This window comes from Carex rostrata, chromosome 20, assembly GCF_964058835.1.
Source record: "Carex rostrata chromosome 20, lpCarRost1.2, whole genome shotgun sequence".
Lineage (NCBI taxonomy): Eukaryota > Viridiplantae > Streptophyta > Magnoliopsida > Poales > Cyperaceae > Carex > Carex rostrata.
In genome coordinates, this window is record NC_135937.1 from 3,954,386 (window position 1) to 3,974,487 (window position 20,102).

At 34.5% G+C, this 20,102-nt stretch overlaps 3 protein-coding genes across 6 annotated transcripts; all 3 read right to left on the reverse strand.

The window, feature by feature from the left end:
* Positions 1-861: 861 nt before the first annotated feature.
* LOC144572387 (DNA/RNA polymerases superfamily protein) lies at positions 862-7,430 on the reverse strand. Of its 2 annotated transcripts, none has more exons than XM_078321945.1 (14): positions 7,259-7,430; positions 6,895-7,067; positions 6,475-6,648; positions 6,080-6,203; positions 5,677-5,777; positions 5,309-5,395; positions 4,832-4,927; positions 4,326-4,446; positions 3,641-3,754; positions 3,434-3,525; positions 3,048-3,159; positions 1,967-2,190; positions 1,311-1,543; positions 862-1,096 (listed from the first exon to the last, which is right to left on the reverse strand). In XM_078321945.1, the coding sequence occupies exons 1-14, from the start codon at positions 7,329-7,331 to the stop codon at positions 976-978; spliced, it is 1,845 nt and encodes a 614-aa protein (XP_078178071.1). In that variant the 5' UTR covers positions 7,332-7,430; the 3' UTR covers positions 862-975. The 2 variants fall into 2 exon arrangements, with proteins under 2 accessions (XP_078178071.1, XP_078178070.1); XM_078321944.1 differs by having other exon boundaries at positions 3,641-3,769; positions 7,259-7,429.
* A 2,487-nt stretch (positions 7,431-9,917) lies between these two features.
* On the reverse strand, positions 9,918-15,719 carry LOC144572732 (mitogen-activated protein kinase kinase kinase 5-like). 3 transcript variants are annotated; one of them, XM_078322406.1, is made up of 11 exons: positions 14,897-15,719; positions 14,094-14,447; positions 13,743-13,830; positions 13,462-13,524; positions 12,937-13,100; positions 12,758-12,833; positions 12,582-12,641; positions 12,329-12,448; positions 11,161-11,370; positions 10,662-10,738; positions 9,918-10,374 (listed from the first exon to the last, which is right to left on the reverse strand). In XM_078322406.1, the coding sequence occupies exons 1-11, from the start codon at positions 15,241-15,243 to the stop codon at positions 10,233-10,235; spliced, it is 1,701 nt and encodes a 566-aa protein (XP_078178532.1). In that variant the 5' UTR covers positions 15,244-15,719; the 3' UTR covers positions 9,918-10,232. The 3 variants fall into 3 exon arrangements, with proteins under 3 accessions (XP_078178532.1, XP_078178531.1, XP_078178533.1); XM_078322405.1 differs by having other exon boundaries at positions 9,918-10,377; XM_078322407.1 differs by lacking the exon at positions 10,662-10,738 and having other exon boundaries at positions 10,256-10,374; positions 14,897-15,717.
* A 268-nt stretch (positions 15,720-15,987) lies between these two features.
* Positions 15,988-19,103, reverse strand: LOC144572734 (Ribosomal protein L25/Gln-tRNA synthetase, anti-codon-binding domain-containing protein). The gene is made up of 3 exons (XM_078322408.1): positions 18,662-19,103; positions 18,191-18,320; positions 15,988-16,471 (listed from the first exon to the last, which is right to left on the reverse strand). The coding sequence occupies exons 1-3, from the start codon at positions 19,034-19,036 to the stop codon at positions 16,251-16,253; spliced, it is 726 nt and encodes a 241-aa protein (XP_078178534.1). The 5' UTR covers positions 19,037-19,103; the 3' UTR covers positions 15,988-16,250.
* Between the last annotated feature and the right edge of the window lie 999 nt (positions 19,104-20,102).

A 20,102-nucleotide genomic window follows, 5' to 3' on the forward strand; every position in this document is an offset into this window, starting at 1 on the left:
AAAATTATCTGTCTCTATTGGGAAAAAAAAAAAGTAACGGGTTACCGGTTACCTGTCTTGTAATGCCAAGTGAATTTTTTTTTTTTCGGCACTAGGTTAACACAAATACGCAGCTCCGTGATAACTGACCACTGTACAATGCAAAAGAAAAATGTTTCACGTGGTACCAGAGCCTTCGTTACTAGTGTCTCCTATCCTCTCTTAAAAAAAAAAAAAAGTTTTAAGAATATCTTCATCCACTTGTAATAAAATATTGATGTATTATCTGTAATTTTATCATTCTTATAATTTGACTCGGAAGTCATATAAACTTTTGCAATTATTTGCAAGCGGCATGTGACCATCTCCATAACTGTAAATAATTACTCTCTTTATTATTATTATTTTTTTAAAACTGGCAGTAGCTGCCATTTGCTTATATTGACTCATAGAAATTACAGAATTGCAAACAATCTTAACAGTATCTTAGCCTAGAATTACAGCATCTCAGCAACCAATCGGACCTATCATAACCTCTTTAGTCTTTATTAATTCCGAAAATTTATTCGTTTTGCTACAACGGAATTAAAATTGCAGGATCAAAACATTCGGCCAGGAAAATTACTATATTACTTATATACAAATAAATTAAAATGCTCCAAGTATTCTTTTGATATGTTACGTGCCAAAAAAAACAGGTTCCCTTCTCAGTTCATCAACAAAATATAAAAATTATAGTTTCAATAATATCACAAGGAAACATCAATATTATTAACTTAAAAAAAGGAAATCAACACAAAACTCGACCATAAAAATTATTATATATAAAAAAAAAACATTCTTCAATGGTCAGCTAAAAAAACTACAGATATGACACAAATATAGAAAGCTATAAGATCTCTGTAGTTATTATCTTGCATTCGGCATAAAAAATGTGCACAAGGAATATAATATATGTACAGTCTAGATTTCTAATTTGAAATGATACTGCTAATGTCACATATTCTTCTTGCCCTTGGTGAAGAAAGCATCAATGGGTATGAATTTCCCTCCTGGAGAAGAAGCCTTCTGCTTCTTTCGAGAACTTAGTGATCTATGTAGCATCTTATGATATACCCTGATTAAAAATTGGTAAGAATTAGACAACCAAAAGATCATTTTTGTTTTGTATTGCTATGTTTTTCTTGTCTCTTTTTTGGGAGAGAGGACGTGTCTATTTACATAATTTTTTTTCTTATAAAAATATATGTCAACACACAACAGAACAAACGGAGACAAAATATGTCTTTCGCAATTTGGAGGTGCATTTGTAAATATATACTAAAACGCACTTGTCTTGTGCAACATGTGCCTTTTCTTCCTGTTGAAGAAACTGAGCTAGGTGGTAGTCGGCATGCTCTCTCCTCTCCTCATCAAACCCATATGGGAGTTCGATGCCGCATTCAGAACAAATGTAATCGTTTATCCATCGTATTTCACCATTGGCATTTCCAAGAGAAGCTTCATATGTGTCATTTGCAATATTGGAATCGCCCAGTTCTTCTCTTTTACAGCTGCTTTCAGGCTGGAACCATAAAGGGAAAAATAATATTTCATGGACATACAATTGATACTAACAATCTTTCTTGCAGCATGGATATAATTACTTTAACATTTTTTTGATGTTGCAAGTTTGCAAAAAGGATCCCTTTGCCCTTTTAAGTTATATGAAACATAGCAGAAGTTTCTACAGCAGCCTTAAAGTTCCAACTATATCAAGTATGGAAGAGGCTTGGTACCCAACGACTGGTAATAAGAGCACTACATTGTTGGACATTTGAATACATTAAAGATATTTCAGACTGGTTAATGTAGGCAGTGATTTCCATGAACATACTTTTCTGGTAAAATCAATACTGGGTTATGGTATGGTGAAGTACATTTAGTATTATAAAATAGATGTGTCCAAAACAATTTATAAATCTGAAAGACCAAATTTGGTCCTAACCTCTGAGGTGATGCATCTATGCTCTTTTTCTCTGGCCGCATCTAACTCGCATAAATTCTTATCTTCTAGAAGGAGAAAGTCACCACTATTCTCAGAGGGCATATCCTGAGTTTCATATGCCTTAAAAAGCGAGCTTCCAGAGAGAATAAATTCTGATAAGGTCTTCTGTGTGGGGTCCACAGGACTGTGCTTGTCTTCATCTCGAAATTGTGACATGCGTAAACCTATTAGAAGGAAACCTTTCAATTATTTTCCTCAAAAGATAAAAAAATATAAATCTAGAAGCACAGGTAGAAGAGAATCTAATCATCAGCAGAAAAATATTCCCCACTCCATTACCCAATTTTTCAAAGTTGCTATAATCAACTCAACCCCCACCCCACCCAACACATACACACATATTTATCATTCTTGCAGAGGTCATAAGCAAGAAAATGAGAGGTAGTTTGAATCTTTCGAAGAAAATAGTAAGCTGGCAACACAGGAGCTGGTGTTTATATGGATATTTGCATGTTTTGCTAGGACTAGAAACATACAAGAGTTGCTGGTAATATTTTTCTTTCCCCGTTAATCTTACCCAAGCTGCACAGATACGGACAAGAGAATTGTATCTGATGCGATATAAATATGGTGATTCAACATTTTTCAAAATAATGGGATATGGCAGCATCTTTGAATGTATGTACTTTGGGGCATAATATAGATATATTATTTACAGTTTATCAAAGAAAAGAGTTGTAATTTTTAAACAAAAGAACATACAAATAAAAGATATATAAACTTCTTTTATGTTAAGATCAATTAGAGAGGAGGAGACAAACAAAATAAATGTACTAGAAACTAATTTCAAGGATGGACTAAACATCCATTTTGTTTTAAAAAAGATTAGCTGTCAAAATTTTGAAAAATTAAAAATAGATGTCCGTTAGCCATCTATGCTACTAACTTGCATTGAAGTATTATAACATGCTACCAAGCATATCTGTTATGTATGGTACACATTTTGAACCTATCAATATTTGGATAATCAGATATGGGTACGCTTGCTCGTTGAGGGTATCAAGGTAGATTAGGTGCTTACCCATTAATCTAAGAGAAAGAGGTAGTTCAGCCTTTAGTAACTTGGAAGCATGTGTTAAGATCTCCTCTTTTGAGCTTATATACTTCTGCAAAGAGACCGCTCTTGTCCTTACCTGGTATTTAAAATGAAAAAAAACACATTAAATCACATAAAAGATAAAATTATGCCTAAAGAAATGCCAAGGACCATGGCAGGCTTAAATACCAGTATGGTATTTAAGAGATCTCAGTTCAGTCATTGTATCTGATTCCTTCTAGCTTCTTTCGTTAGAGAGGGAGGAGGAGGAGGGAGGGAGGTGAAAGGGCAAAGCAGGGACGGGTGGAGAGAATAAAGCATATCCTACCATGAAACTCATATATTCGGAAGTAAAAATGCAAAAAAGGAACCTCAAAAGAGGAGGTCTTCAATTTTAGGGTTAAATTCTTGCCCCACAAGTTTTCCTTCTGCATATCACTAGATAAATTCTCTGCAATATCAGCTACAGAAAATAAAAGAAAGGTGAAATGAAAAACAGAACTCAGAATGCTCAGTCAGAAATTTGATTGAAAATATTTGTCAGTAGCTCAGTCTGCTTTTGTTTTACACTGTCATACCTAATTTCTGAAAAAGTAATGTTGTATCTGAGGTGGAAGCAAATGTTCTCTCACAACTGATGCTCTTGCGCATTCTATGTTCTGGTGTATGAGTACCTCCAAGACCGAGACCAACTGAAAGAAAGAAGTCTGAATGGAAGACATACTATAAGATTTAATAAAGGTCAAGTAATTAATACAGCTATCATTGAACAATTATGGGTTCTTTTTACACCAAACCTCATTTCTCATACTAATAACTAGTCAACACCTGCGGTTATATTGGGTAATTCAACAATTATAAATTTAGTACCGAGGTTAATTTAACTAAGGTGCATTTGGATGGGTGAGGAATAGCACTAGCTCAGGTTAGCGAGCTATTCTGAACCCTGTTCAGTGTTTGGATGGGTGAGCAGCTGTTTCAGAATAATCACTAACCCCACTATTCCACTGTTCCAACGAAAAATAGGGCAAGCGACTATTCTAAACATATGAATTAGCATGCTAACCTCATTAACCCCATTTCCCATTCAAACATATGCTAAGATATTACTTAACAGCCCTTGCTGCATGAGACATTTTGGGCGAAATTCAAATTGAGACATAATTTGCATGAAAAAGGTCTATGGTGTCCAGTGTAGGGGTGGGGATTTAGTTAGAGGGAAGAGAAAGAAGGGAGTGAGAGTTGGGGGTTTATCATACTGACCAGATGACAAATCAGATAACAAGGCACATAAAAGAGCACTATTTTTTAGCATGTCTTCACAAGTAGTTATTCCAAGGACATCTCGTAGCATGTGCTCAGTCACCTTTCCAATGCCACCTATCTTTACCCATTAATCTTTATTAAATACAGCACGTCTAAACCATATTATGCAAGAACCATACAGTTAAATCTAACATAAAGTTCTTCTACAGATGCAATTGAGAGGAAAAAATAACAGTTTCAAATTGTTATCCCTCCTCCTGGGAGCTCCAACTTCTTATAAAATAAAGTTAAATACCAAACACAGCTTGAAGCTTGGAGTAGTTAGCTCAAACATCTTATAGAAGTTACTAAATTTCCCTTTAATCCAAAAGAATCACATCAGCTTTCTCCAATTGAAACTAGTTAAAGCTGCACTAGTACCACAAGCAGAGAACTGGAAACCAAGTAAACTTATTTGTATGATCATAAATGATTATGAAATGAAGTAGTTAGCAACAACATACCTTTCTTATAGGTAGAGAGGATACAAAGATCATGACTGCACCACGGTCATTAGGTAAAATAAACTGCCCATTAGGTTTGTTGATATCTGAACAGACCTATCAGAGAGACAAGCTATGAGAAACTTGCAAAGGATCTTTTTCTTTGTTGATCTAACACCCAGAGTTCTTCTATTTCATTATTTGCGAAGAACTAGAAAAAAAGAAACATGGGAGTATTAAATAAAAAGAGAGAAGAAAAGATCATGGGTTGGGGACCTTAGGGTACATGACAAGCGGGTAGTTCATAGTTTTTACTTTGATCAGGACCACTAAAAATCATGAATTGCGAAGTAAAAGTGAAAGTCTTCAGGTAAATCTACACAACCGTTCTTAAACTGTACAAACAGTATTTCAACCAATACTCATGTTGCATTTAAAAATTTGTCAAAGGAATACTATGGCTAAACATTGCATGTAGAACATAACTTTTGAAACAACCTTAGCAAGCATTCGGTTAGGTGCAACACCAACACTACATGTCAAGCCAGTCTCGTCATAAATTGCACTTCTTAGTTCAGTCGCAACCTTTCAAGCCAGAAGAAGAAAAATTATCATACAAAGAGGATAACAGAAAGTAAAGAAGCTCAAATTTGGCTTTACAAGATTTATATAAACTTGTTCATTAATTAAAAGGCATACAATAAAAAATCACAGAAGGGATACAAAAGAAAAAGACGACAATCTATGGTAGATGTACAAATTGTCTCTAGCACAAGAAAACCTCAACAGCACCAACCTCAAAGGGAGCAAAAAAAGAAAAGAAAAAAAACACCAAAAAATAATCAATAAATGACGAAGGAGCTTACTTCCTCACCGGAGAGATGTCTTTCTGAGCAAACTTCTGTTACATTGAGATAAGCCTCATCTAAACTTGAAGCAATAAAGTTTGGGTCATATCTACAAAAGACTGACATAATAAAAACAAGCATTCAATATTTCACGGGAATTTGATTATCTAGACAATTTAAAATATAAAGCAAAAGAAGTAAAAACTTGAAACTGCCCCTGTATCATGCAAAAGGCTAAAAAAGACCCTCACTTGATAGGATGCAATCAAACCCCTTCTTTGGAAATCTCAAGCAAAGGAATTAGGAATATAATTAAAATTTCTGATAATCAACATTTTATTTCCTCTTCCTTTATTTGGAATTTTCATAATAAAAAAAGTTTCAGCCAATTCCACCAAAATATCAAATCAAGATTGAATACCTTTTCTGGTCAATTCACTGAAATGAGTATACTTGTCAAAGTTTGTCGGTACAAAAATCAAGTCAGGACATAGCTTGCGTGCAATAAAACCAGGCATAGCTGCGCGGACCCCGAATTTTCGTGCCTAAATCAAAATTTAATTAAAAGTATTCATCTTCATTAAGAACATCTTATGCAAAACCTGGCCGAGACAATTCCATTCCAAAGTTATAACTTATAAGTCAAGTAAATAAGCTGAGAACATTGGATGAATTTGAGGCCTGCCTTACTAAAACTGGTTCTGTACATTACCCAATCTGACTGGTATGGTATTGTTGTATTAAAACTGCAACCAGTAAAACTAAGTGCCAGCACCTAATGCAAAAATTTCATACTGCTACATGAGGGCAGCTAACCTCATAACTGGCGGTACAAATCATGGACATGCCACCAACAGCCAAGGGTTTACCCTTGAGAGATGGGTTGTCTAGTATCTCAACAGCTGCATAAAAGGCATCCATGTCAGTGTGCAGCCATGTCTTTGTCAGGTCCCTTGATGCTTCAAGCTGTACAATTTTCTTCTCTGCAATCTGGATTGAGTGACATGAAATATCACATTCTGTCCCCATAATCCTTGTCAAGAAAGAAGTATAATGCTCTATTGACCACCTAACTACAAATCATTTTTTCACAATTTGGCTTTTTAATAAAATGAGACCCCTTTAATCAAACATTAGTTACAAACTTACAATTACCTCTCTCATTGAATACTATAAAAAGAATATTGTTGTGATTTCTTGATTATATTAGGATAAGAGCGAGAAAGAGATATAAACCTTTTGGAAATGTGCAATATCCTTGTCAGTAAGCTTGGCTCGCTGCTGTCGGAGATTTTCAATTTTTTGTTTAATGAATGCTTCCTTTCTCTGTTCATTTTCAAAGTACTTTGAACCTTTACTCATCTCATATATCACTTTATGTACCTTCTCTTTGTCAACCCCCTCCATTCCTGATATTACAGTTCAACATCACCTCAATGAGATAGTAAAAAGTACCACTTCTTAAAATTCTTAATTTTTTACCAATTTTTTTCAAGGATAAGGATGATCAAAGTATAGCATGTCCACTTAGTCCAGTGTTCACTAAACATTGACAAACCTTTGAAAAATTTGCAAATTGAGGGATAGAGAGAAAAAGAACCAGCTTTGGCGTTAGTGTAGGCGGTGTGATAAGATTGCCATGGCCGATCTTCTCCCTCGGACTTGGGCTCCATAGCTTTCTTCTTGTTCCTCAAGGAATTTCGGCTTACCGCTCTTTTCTTTTTCTTTTTGTTTCTATTTCCAATGAATGCGTGTCAACTGAGGAAGTCGGAAACCGCGAAATAGAGCATATACAAGTATTTCTTTCTCGCGGAGTGAGAGAGAATGAGAGGCGATGGATCTTTATTAATAGTGATTTTTGTCCGTCCGATCTGGATCCTAAGGTTAAAATCTGATTTGCAGGGATGGTTGCGATTAAAACTAATCAGTTCTGTTGATTCAGTCCGCCCTCTTTAGATCTTACGGACCAGATTAATATAGGAGCGTCCACTAGAAAGGCGACTGCTAGTTCAGTAATGCAAATATGGGCTGAAGCGGCTCGGCCTGTTTATTAAAGGGCCTGAACTGGGAGCTGCGAATTCGAGTGCGCTTCTTTTGGTGTTGAGACTCAGGAACAGACTCGGATTCCGACTCTTTTAGTACACATAAAAGTACGACTAAGCAGCCAAAACTACAAAAGTACCAAAAATACAACTTTACTTAGACCGGTATCAAAGTTTGTAAAAATCTAATAATATAAAATGTTTCCGAACCTCCACAAATTGTACGTGCATACATATAGAATAATACACAGAGTATAACTAGGATTTTCTTAAGTTTACTAAGTATGTTTGTAAATTTAGCACTAAAATTTATTAAATTGGTTTTAAACGACAAATTTAAATCATTGAAACTCATCTACTTTATGAGTGATGCGTCTACATATAAAATTTTTAAACTTTTAAATTAATTTAGTATAAAGTCAAGCGGTCAAAATCAGAAAACTTATAAATTAATTTGAATGCATTTATTTTTTGAATATTTTTTAACCATATACAAAGTTAATTCAAAAATTTAAAATATTTGCATATAGACGCCGTCACTCGTTTTCTATTCACTTTCTCCTTTTTTTCTCTTTGCGATTTCTATTCTCCAGCCGCCCAAATCTTTAAACTAGATATTTTCTCAGAATAGTGACCGGGTCAAAGAAACCAAAGCAAAGGTATTTTTGAGTAAAAAATTAGAAGCATGAAACATTTAGTACTAATTCTAAAAAAAAAAAAAAATTCAAATCCAGAAACCTACCGTGGGCCTTCATGGATCCGCTCTTAGTCACGTGGTCTAGAAGAGAAAAAAATATGTCATTTTTATTTTTACCCCATTCAAATATTATTTTAATAATAATAACCAAAGTTTAACAAAAGTTTTAAAAATACCCCACCAGTGGAAATTTTTCACGGGCTGGAATTTTAATTCCCGTTTTTTTTTTTTTTATAAAACAGAAATTTGTTTTTATTTTTTATTTTTTGTATTGAAATATTAGAAATGTTGGATATATTTCTTTGAAAAATAGATGGAATACAATATAATTTGATTTATTAGAAATACTGTAACAAATAACCTGGATCAATATTTTTCAGGTCGGATTTTTCGCGGCTGTAAGAAAAATTAATATATTTCTGTATGTGTTATTGGGAAAAAATAAAAATGCTTAGATTCTGAGTTATTGATCCCGGTTCAAAAGTCACTTCTATGTAATCTAGAAAATATTGTGATCCTTCTAGGACATTTAATTTATAAAAAATTGTATCTATTTTGAGAATTCTTTTTGAATAATAATGATTAAATAACTTAAAGTTTTTGTTTTTTTTCAAAAATAGATACAACTTTCCATAAATTAAATGTCCTAGAAGGATCACAATATTTTCTAGATTACATAGAAGTGACTTTTGAACCGGGATCAATAACTCAGAATCTAAGCATTTTTATTTTTTTCCAATAACACATACAGAAATATATTAATTTTTCTTACAGTCGCGAAAAATCCGACCTGAAAAATATTGATCCGGGTTATTTGTTACAGTATTTCTAATAAATCAAATTATATTGTATTCCATCTATTTTCAAAGAAATATATCCAACATTTCTAATATTTCAATACAAAAAATAAAAAATAAAAACAAATTTCTGTTTTATAAAAAAAAATGGAATTAAAATTCCAGCTTGTGGAAAATTTCCACGGGTGGGGTATTTTTAAAACTTTTGCTAAACTTTGGTTATTATTATTAAAATAATTTTTGAATGGGATAAAAATAAAAATGTCGGCGGCCCCTGTTTGGAATAGTGCATTGGCTTTCTTTTTTCCGACTTTTTTTTATCGTAGACAAAGTCTGGAAGAGCGTTCTTGGATTTATTTTTTCTTTAATTTAGTACCCTGGACAAAATCTGGAATGGCGTCTATGCTAATAATTTTTTTTTTTTCGACGAAGGCATCCATCCACAATGGCATCCAGGTTAAACGCCATACATAATGGATGTCTTCCTATTTTTACAAATTCCACAGATTCTTTTCCATTTTTTTTTATTACCATCAATAAAAATTGGGGTTTGCTTGCTAGTATTTTGATTCTGTTATTGTTGTCAGTACTTGATTTGTTAAACAACTATGTTGGTAGGAAAGGTTGTTTTAGTCTTAGTAATATGCTGGTATGTGGTTGTTTTTAGACTTTGTACCAATACCAATTGGTACTAGTAGTTGTTGTACTTGGGATACTTTTAGTTCAATGAAGATGGATGAATTCGTCAAGCTTCTCTAAAAAAAATCACAATGATTGCTGAAACTTGAAAGGCCAACACCTTTTCATATTAACTAGCTAGTAGAAAAGATTATATACACATCACAAACTAAAAAGGCTCTTAATCTATAGATACATAGAGAAATTATACTGTAAAATTTCCCAATTCAACCATCTAACTACCTAGGCCGAGCAAACCACCTTGCAGATCAATCTCTGTTCTGTTAAATAAAATAAAAAATCTCGTCTTAAACAGATCATCTAATCTGAAAAAAAAGGGTCATCATAGATAACAATCCTTCACATGGGTTCTTGGTGAAGAGGGTGTGATCCATTGGGGCTTCTAGGAAATGAAGATAAAGGAGGGGCAAGAGGACGGCGAAGGGCCTCGGGACTTGATCTCGGCAATGGTGGTATGACAGATGCTAAATGATCACTTCCTCTTCTCAGAAAAAGTAAAGAAATAAATGGTGAATGTATATTTAAATAAGGTTCTATCATGTATTAGTCAGGCATCTCGTTCGTCTTCATATGCTCATTTTGAAAACATTAAACCAAATATTACAATTAGTGTACAGTAACAAACATGGTCATCTAGTATAAACAAAAAACTGCTCCTAGACAAGGATAAATTATGGAAAATTAAAGTGAGAGAGTATGAGCTGGGTTAGGATATGCATAAATTAACCATACCAACAACAAGTGTAACAAATAACAATATAGGCTTACCCATGAGAAAGGGGCTTTTTTCTGGCATTGGGATCACTTGTAAATGTATTGCTCCTCTCCCTTCCCTTTGACTTATCCTATTTGAATTTTCACATAGAAAATTAATTTGACTTCATTTTCAATAATATTTGTACTGCTTATTGCTCATTAGAATAAATTTCTTGCTTATTATTTACTGGACTTCTTTAATTTTAACATAATATTCAGAAGAAATGCTCAACATTTAATTGTTGTTACACAGCAAACCAAAATTTATTTTATTCTAGGAGCTGTTGAAACAAAAAAAAGCCTGACCAAATTTTCCCTAATACTGTAGTACAACAAATCACTGGGAGTTTTTTACACTTAGTTTGCAGCATCTAGATGTGCCTGACTTCTTAAATTCTACAAATCAATTGTTCCGGTAGTAAAATGGAGAACAATTGGGTGTTGTAAAAATGTTAAATCTACGATCTGATTATTGCATTATATTTGTTTGATGGTACACAGTTTAACCCACCTGAATTTTCAGTCCAGCAAAGGCCTGAATGGAGCCATGCATATTGTAATGCTTCAAATTCTTGATAAATGGGTGCTCCAAAAGGGCACATGCTGTCGGCCGCTCTGCAGGGTTTCTCTTGAAGCAGAGATGTAAGAAATCTGTTCCCTCTGGTGATAACTCCTTGGGTATTTGAGGGTCAGTGTGCATTACTTTAAACATGGCGGCTGCCTGAATAATTGAAACATTAAAAAAATGTTACTACAAGCAAAACTGAAGTCATGGTGCGTTGGGTAAAAGAAAGGTTCTTAGTTCTTACCAATACTTTCTACCTCGGTAAAGGGTAATTCTAGCATACATCCAATTTTTATAGCACATATAACTCTTTTCTGGTGCATATATTTGAAAAATATCATTCAAATTAAAAAAAATAAAAGGATAGATATTTTCTCAATTATTTAGATAGGACGTGTATCAAATTTGAGCCAATTGGAAAGACATTTAGCCTTCAATCAAATAATTTAAAAGTTTTAACGGGAGAGTTTTAATGACTTTAAGATGAATGACCAACCAAATTCCAAATTTACTCAATTTTTTATACACACACATTTAGAATTATAATTAATAATAAATAATATTATATGTATTATAAGAGTTTCATGTATTATAAAAGATGGATGTATGCTAAAATTACCCCTCCGAAAACATGCACAAAGTTTAATTAAAAACTGTAGAAGAATGATCATTTGCAAAAGCTTCTCAAATTCAAAATTTCATTTCAAATTGATATGCTATTCTCATTCAGTGTCAATAGTACTAAGTTCGAAAATGACAGACTTCATAAAGATCTACTTGAGCATCATATTCTTTTATGATTAGTTATGCATCTTTCAATTCCAAATATGAACAGTAAATATATCTAGTGGATACATATAACCATGCAGACTAACTATTAGTGGTAGCATTTAGTTAATTTAAAAACACAAATACTTTAGTATAAGCTTGAAACTAGTCTATGCTAATCTAATGGTAGCATTCAGAACTTAGAGCAGTGGCACGAGCCCTGGCTCTCTACGAAGAGACGCAGGTTCAATTCTCGAGAATAGCAACTAAAAGATGCTGGGGGTGTACCAGAGCCCTTAAGTTAAAAAAATATGGTTGCAGTCAGAAAGAAAAATTAAGTGAATACCCCTTCAAGTCCTTCCCAAGGATGTTTGCCAGTAAACATTTCGATAATTGTGCAGCCTAAACTCCAAATGTCCACTGCTGTGTCATACCCTACTTCTGCATTCATAGTCGCTTGCACCACCTGAAATGTTATAAAACACAAATTGGCTTCCTATTATATCTGTAAAAGGTAAAGCTTGCATGACTCACTCTCACAAAGTTTCAACTACATTTGTACAAGGAAAAAAAAAAAAAGGAAAAAGATGGAAAAGTACCTCTGGTGCCATCCAATATGGAGTTCCTTTCAAAGACAAGTTTGGTGCAAGTCCGCTCAACTGAGGAAAATCAAAGTTAAATAAGTAAATAAATAATAACTGATGTGGTCTTACTTTTTTATTTTTACTGAAATTTGAAATAAATCTGAAAGCAGTTCAATTTTTTTGTATCTTACATGTTTTGCCATCCCAAAATCAGCTAATTTGACCACACCTTTTGCATCAACAAGCAAGTTGGCTCCTTTTATATCCCTGAAATCAAGCCAATAAAATCTGATGTTCTTTGCATAACCTTATATGGAGGTACTTATTACAAAAAAAATAAAAATTAATCAAGGTGTTATGTGGTATGTACCGGTGCATGATATTCATGCTATGCAAGTATGCAAGGCCATTGAGGATGTGGCGTGTGAAATTGCGTATCATTGATTCTGTCATGACTCCAGAATGCTGCTGCACATATTTGTTTATTGAGCCAGGATGCACATACTCCAAATATATGTAAAATTGATCCCCAATCTGAACCAATAATGAGAAGAAAAGAGTAAAATTCAACAACTGTATTAGCTTCTTCTTCTTCTTCTTTTTTTTTTTTTCCAAAAATCAGCAAGGATACCATGCATACCAATCTTCTGCCACCTTTTCTTTTTCTACAATTTTTGGATTTCAACATTTACAGTGTTTAATTGCACAAAAATAAATCTTGCGGACAAATAATTTAGGATGTGACAGGACAGCAAAATTGAGGGTAATTAAACTAAATTGGGTAGACTTTGGTGGCAAAAAGTTCCAAGTTCAATTGAGTAGAAGTTGCACACTAATGAATCTGGGTTATATTCAGCCAATTCGAGATAAAACTAGAAACTAGGGGAAAACTTACAATCTCACTTCCATAGTATTGAACTATGTTTTCATGCTTGAATTGGCTTAAAAATTCTATCTCCTGAAAATGAGAGAACTACAAAAGTCAAATAAACACAAAAAATGAAAGAAAATAAAGGAAATGGTAAAAGTAATAATACAATGCCCCATTTCTGCATTGCTACTGAGAACAGTAAAATGGGAAGTACAACATAAATTGGGGGGAGGGGGGTTTTTGCAAACCACAGATATTATTAATTTGATTTAGCTTGAGGAAATGTCGAAAGAAAGGGAAAATACCTGCTTCAACTGCTTTGAGCATTCAAGTGATTTGGAGTCATCATTAACTAATACCACCTCCTTCATAGCACATAATGCACCGGTGAGCCTATTTCGCAACAATCAAAACTTCCCATTAACAGCAAGCTCATTTAGATATTCATTTGCAAGAGCACTTTCCAAGAGATATTATTTATGGTATTAGCAGTGCATTACCAAAAAAAATCCTACCATTGCCATAATTTACACTCTGACAGGGGGATTTCTGTTCTTGGAAACTCAAGGTCCTCTCTTCATACAGCTTTGTGGTGTAAGATAAAATCATAGATATATAGAAAATGAACAAATTAAAGAGTAAATAATGTCAATCACCTATTAGTTCCTTCGTAGACATTGCCATAGGTGCCACTCCCGATAAGCTTCCTTTTCTGCCACTGGCCTTCGACTGTTAGCTGGACCTCGGGCGGCAGTGGAAGAGGATGCACAACAGGACTGTCATTTCCACTTGAATTCGCATTGAAATTACTGCTTCTATGTTCATAGGGAGGGAGTTCAGGCGCTGACCAGACATGAACAAAGTTTGTGTATGGCGTGGCCGGGGCAGAGTTGCTTACGCTGCCATGTCGGTACGGGCTTCTTCCTGGGCTTGAAAACACACTAGTTGGCGGACTTCTAAAGAAGGGCGCTGTCTTTTGTGTTCTCGGGCTTGTTTCACTGGCTGGTTCACTTTCATAGATGCGTAAATAAAAATAAATTAACAAACTGAGAATTAGAAAGTTATGTTCATGGTATCAGAAGCAAGAGTTACACTGAATAGTTGTTTGTCATATACTTTGAAAATTTAGGTTTTTTATTTTATTTTTTTTAGTTATCTTATTAGAGAGATTTAACAATGTAATATAATGATTTTATGGATAATCACTAAACATCCTTTTCTTAAAATAGTATGGATTCTGGAGTTCTTTCATGGGCAGCAAATATATGATTGAGGCTTTGAACCAGAGACAAAAGTTTAAGAGAACATAAATTTTCAAGGCCATGATTTGAACTAATTGCATTATTTGATGAACCAAAATCAGACTTTTCAGACAGATATTCGATTTCACCATACCCAAGAATAAAAAGAAACAAATTGTTATATAATTAATGCAGAAATATAGAATTGGAGAACTAACATCCTACTGGTATAAAATATCGAAGAAGAAGCCGAAGAAGAACGAGCATCGCTTCCCCTTGCCCCATTGACCTCATCTCTGGGTGAAACAAAACCTAGACTCGAAATAGACATGCGAAGGCCCCCCTCGTCATTCTGTGGGACAGGCAATGGCAATGGAGATATAACCTCTCCATTATAGCTTGAAACAGATGTTCGTTTCAATTCTTCTTCTTTTTTAAATTTCAAATTCCCTATTTCCACATCGCTAAGGTGTCTCAGCTTGGGTACCCGCGTGAGTTTTCGCGGGTCTCGTGGGTTTGGCGGGTTTGGCGGGTCACGCTTCTTATCCGACTTCCACCAACGCATCTCTGTAATGGGGTGAGAGATCAAGTAACATTGCACTGAAATAGCATGCAGAGAGCTCGACAGAGAAAACTAGGACTTGAATGCAACACAGGCGACAGGAGAGGAAAGAGAAGAGAGAGAAGAAGAGACGATCCCCTCCGCTTCCAAATTCTGACGACTTCCAACATTTTGATGTATTTTCCGCGATTTTGTTGATTATCCTTTTCGTTTATTGTTTTTCTTGTTTTGATCTTAGTTCTGTTAGCTTTTGCGTTGGCGCCATGCTGATGTTACTATTTTGAGACCATGTTTGTTGGGCGGTGGAAACCAAACATTTTTTACGCGAAGGCATGCTCAGCTGGTTTTTGTAGATTTGCATTTTAATACTCAATTTTCAAATTGGCACACAGTAACAATTTCCAAAACTAAAATGATGACTTACGATTATCTCAATTCTCCGGAACTCTGATTTAAAAAAAAATAGGAAAATAACTTTCTAGTTGAGTGTACAGGCAACGTACGTACAAGTGATGATGATTCTTAATTTCTTACTACCAAATAACAAAGGTGATGACCATCACAATTGCATAGTAGACAAGTGATTATACTGATTCGAAGCGCATTCGTTAGCACCACCACCCCACACCATGTGTAAGAAACTCATATGCAACGGAAACAAGTGCAGATTGTCGAATGCACTATCTTTCCACAACAATATTTTGAGGTACCTATAGCAAACAATGCTTCGCCAATTGAGATAATGTCTTTGGGAAGGGTTTAAAACAAAGACAATCAAATTCAAACCGATAACTGGTTTTATTATTCCATGTTTGCTAAAATAAAAAAAAAGGAAAATAAAAAAGGGAAAACAAAATGGTTAAGAAAAAAATGAGACAAAAAGGAACCAAAAAAAAAACCAAGCTTACAAACAAGCAGAGAAGGGCTTCAAATAGAACATATTAAACTTCTCAAGGGATTCCAATTGCCTTCCTCTCATATTTCCTTGGAAAGGACGGGCGATGATTGAATTATTCATCTTGGTTAGCCTCAGGTTTAGGAGCCAAAATTTCACACAGTGGAACAGTAATCTTATTACTCAGGAGCTTGATAGAAGGATCCACTTGCAAATCATGTGCAAATATTACATCCCCTATATCCAAGTTTGAAATGTCAACATCTATCTTCTGAGGGATGTGCTCCAGTGGACATTCATACTTTAAGGAACTTCTTATCTTGTGCAAATACCCCCCTGCCACATCATAATTTTATTATTTAGCACTTGTAGGCATGTGCGGCATATCTATATTTATAATTTTGCTTTTTGTTTTTAAGTTATTCTGATAATTCATGGCTTTTGCAACCAAACCTAACATTTCTTGTGTTGCAACAAGCGCCCAAACTTCCCTACAATGTTTGCTAAGTGTTCACATTTAAACATTTTTTTTAGCATATTTTGTATATGATCAAGAGGTTGCATAATGAACTACTTCGGTGCATTCAATATTTTACAATTTGCAGTATCTTGATCTTATAAACTAACTAAAAGAAAAAATCTTGAGAACCCACAAACTGGTAATTTCAAGCTCATAATACCAAATTTTTATATTTGTCTAAAATATGGACAGTTACGTTTCTAGCTTCAAGAAACATTTTTTTCCCTAAGCCCAGATTAACTTGAAACAAATCAAGGGGATTTAGGCATCAAGTTCAAATTTTGTAATCCTTAGTTATAAAGCAAGACTTGTTTGGGACTAAAGGCTTGGTTGTTGTTGCTGCTGTTAGTTATAAAGCAAATTGATTACGATAAGAAGAAATACTACAACATACACTTCTATTAATAACTCAACTACTTTTGGTGCTATCCGTATACAACCCAAAACTGTAAAGAATTTAGCTGCAAGAAGTTATGAAAGATTGGCGCCACTTGCCAATATGGTGTTTGTTATTGGCCTAACTTGAAAGGATCCAGTGACTAGGGGAACCTCCACAACCAAGAATTGTAAGTTCGACACACTGTATACCGTTACGAGAACTCCTACAGTTCTTTGCAATTGCACTGGTTTTTAGGCAATTGTTTCCTGTTTAGGACATATCATAATGTGTAAGCATTATTAAGGTTCTCAGGTATCCTCAATTAAGCAAATCAACTGAAAAGACCAGTACTACAAGTTGGGAATGATTGGAACTGAAGTTTCAGCTAACACATGCCAAAGTGTACCAAAATAAAATGTGCTCAGACTAAACCCGTAAATACATGATGAGCATTGATTGAAAGACCAATATGATCAAAATAAAACTCCCCGGAACAGCAACGGAGCCAGACTTTCAAGCTATGGGGGTCAATTATATAAAATTTTCATGCTGCCTGTGGGGTCAATTTACAGCACTCATAGCATTTTATTCTAAAATATATAGAAAATAATGTATTAATACAAAAAATTTCAAAATGAAAGGAGGTCAATTGACCCCCATTGGATACATGAGCATCTACCCCTGCCCTGGAACACATGCACCAAAATGGCAAAAATAGAAGTAACTGCTGGATATTAAACTTTCTTCTAGTATAAAGGAGAATACAAGGATTCGATTTATATTTGCTCTCTCTCTCTCTCTCAATTACAACTACAGCCCTTGGGTCCTATTTATACCCATCATAAGATACTTCTAGAATATGCATGCTCCTATACAAGCTAGCATATTCTAGAATATATATAACCTACTAACCTAGTATTTTAAAGAGATATCTAGAATATTCATACACCTATACATACTACATTACTCTAGAACATTCTAGGGAATTCAAGAACATTCTGGCATACTGTAGTATATTCTTGAATAATCTAGAGTATTTTAGACTAATCTAAAATAATCTAGAATAATCTAGTAAGCTCTCCATAAAATTGGTGCAGCAACTTTCAACAGTAACAATAAAATAATGAAATGAAATAAAAATGAAAAGAGTGTAAACCTTTCTTCAAGCCAGGACATACATCTTCCCCTTTAAATTCAAGGGGAACTTTAACTGGGAGCTCTTTCCCATTTTCAGCCCATGCCATTATCAAGTTCAATATCTCTCCAGTTTCTTTATTCCTATTTATCTTTCAAAAACAAAACAAAAGAACAATAATTATTTTCAGACTGAAAAAATGCAAAAGGTAGATCTATGTAGTCTTAATTAGCCATCATGTTTGCCAGTAAGTCAGGTTTAAAATTATCATCTATATGAATCTACAAGTCTTATACAGTATGATTAATAATTAGAATACCGTCTCTTAGTTATCAGTATTCCATTCTGGACTGATTAAAGAAAAAGGAAGAGCAGTTATGGTGCATTTCAAATAGATCGCAAATAAAATGCTATATCTAATATTTCCATAATATGTCAGCATATATGAGATCCATTGGAGTATTGTAAGCACAGTAATTGTACTATTCCTACCTTGATCGGAAGAACAGTGCCAGCTTGCAAAACAGCGCTGGATCTCACCCCAGCTCGGACTTGCAATTTGATCGGAGTAGAACAGAAGTAAGGCGACTTCTTCAAAATCTCCTTGATTTGCTTCGCATCAGTCGAGATCAGCTGCTTCGGCGCCTCCTTCGGACTTGTAGCAGATCCAGAGAGAGAGACGACCACAGAGGGGACACGGCCTTGCGCGCGCTCCTTCGCAGCGGAACGACCTCCCGTAGCCTCACGGGGCACCGCCTGAATCGTCCTGTGGTGCGACGCTGATGCGACGCGCCTCCACGCGGGAGAGCTAGGGAATGCTGGGTCTAGACGGAGGAGAGCCTCCCCGCCGCTGCGTCGCCACGCCATGGTTCTCGATTTTGAGACCGGTTAGTGAGGGTGCGGGGTTTAAGGAGGGTTTTGGGCTGTTTCGTTTGTTTGCTAGGATAAATAAAAGGCTTATGAACTGGTAATAGAGATGAATATTTGGGCTTGATTTAAGCCCATTATGTAAAGCCACAATATTTTATATATTGGATCACAAGCCATAACTAGCAAATTCTTAGTGCAGAACTAGGTAGGGGATTCATCGGGCCCGGTTTAATTGGTTTTAAATCAAATCGAGATAGTTCGGTTTAAACATTTCATCAATTTTTCTAATTAAATAGATTAGTTTGGTTTAGATCAAATAGAACTGATGAACATTCCAAGAACTAGGATATTCTTAAGTTCACCATTTGGGAACTCAGCTCTAAAACTTATTAGATTGGTTTCAAATGATGAATATGAACCGTTAAAATCGTACCTTACAAGTGATGCGTCTATTAATTTGTTTGCTTTGTCTGCTGATGTACATGCAAACAAATCAAACTTTTGAATTAATTTAGTATAGATTTAAGAGGTCAAAATTAGAGAGTTTTGACCACTTGAATCTATATAAAAGTAATTTGAAAATTTAAAATCTTTGCCTGTTAACACAACATTCTTAAGGTACATGGGTTTCGATGATTTGAATTTATTATTTGAAGCTAATTCAATAAATTTTTAGAGTAAGTTTGCAAAGAAGTTTGATGAACTTAAGAATACCCTAGTTCTACTCAAGAGGAGAATAATTTTGACCAAAAAAGGGAGATGAAAACAACTAAAATTTCATGCAGAATTTAACAATTTAGATTGACCAACATCATATAAACGATTCAAATTAAATTAAACTCGTTTATCAAGTTACATTTAGCCATACTTAGTTCGAACTCGACCCATGAGAGTTTCAAACTCAATTCATATTGTGCTCGAAATAAGAACCATTCTTTAATTTAGTGGTAAAAATAATAATCTTTGTGTGGAAGGTTGTAGGTTCAAAATTTAAAAGAAACAATTCTTTATGAATATTAAATAATTTTATTGTTTGACCTCCAACTATTACTCAAAAATATTG

Excerpts from the sequence above, each read along its gene's own strand:
- LOC144572732 (XM_078322405.1), bottom strand. The coding sequence starts at position 15,243 with ATGCGTTGGTGGAAGTCGGATAAGAAGCGTGACCCGCCAAACCCGCCA. Across the intron at positions 12,834-12,936 it reads AGCATGAATATCATGCACCG|GGATATAAAAGGAGCCAACT; the intron begins GTACATACCACA and ends GCTTGATTTCAG. Across the intron at positions 11,371-12,328 it reads CTTGGGAAGGACTTGAAGGG|GCAGCCGCCATGTTTAAAGT; the intron begins GTATTCACTTAA and ends TCAATTATTCAG.
- LOC144572387 (XM_078321944.1), bottom strand. The coding sequence starts at position 7,331 with ATGGAGCCCAAGTCCGAGGGAGAAGATCGGCCATGGCAATCTTATCAC. Across the intron at positions 7,068-7,258 it reads CTACACTAACGCCAAAGCTG|GAATGGAGGGGGTTGACAAA; the intron begins GTTCTTTTTCTC and ends CTGTAATATCAG. Across the intron at positions 3,770-4,325 it reads GTTATCTGATTTGTCATCTG|ACTTCTTTCTTTCAGTTGGT; the intron begins GTCAGTATGATA and ends TCTTCCATTCAG.
- LOC144572734 (XM_078322408.1), bottom strand. The coding sequence starts at position 19,036 with ATGGCGTGGCGACGCAGCGGCGGGGAGGCTCTCCTCCGTCTAGACCCA. Across the intron at positions 18,321-18,661 it reads GCACTGTTCTTCCGATCAAG|ATAAATAGGAATAAAGAAAC; the intron begins GTAGGAATAGTA and ends TGTTTTTGAAAG. Across the intron at positions 16,472-18,190 it reads ATGTCCTGGCTTGAAGAAAG|GGGGGTATTTGCACAAGATA; the intron begins GTTTACACTCTT and ends ATGATGTGGCAG.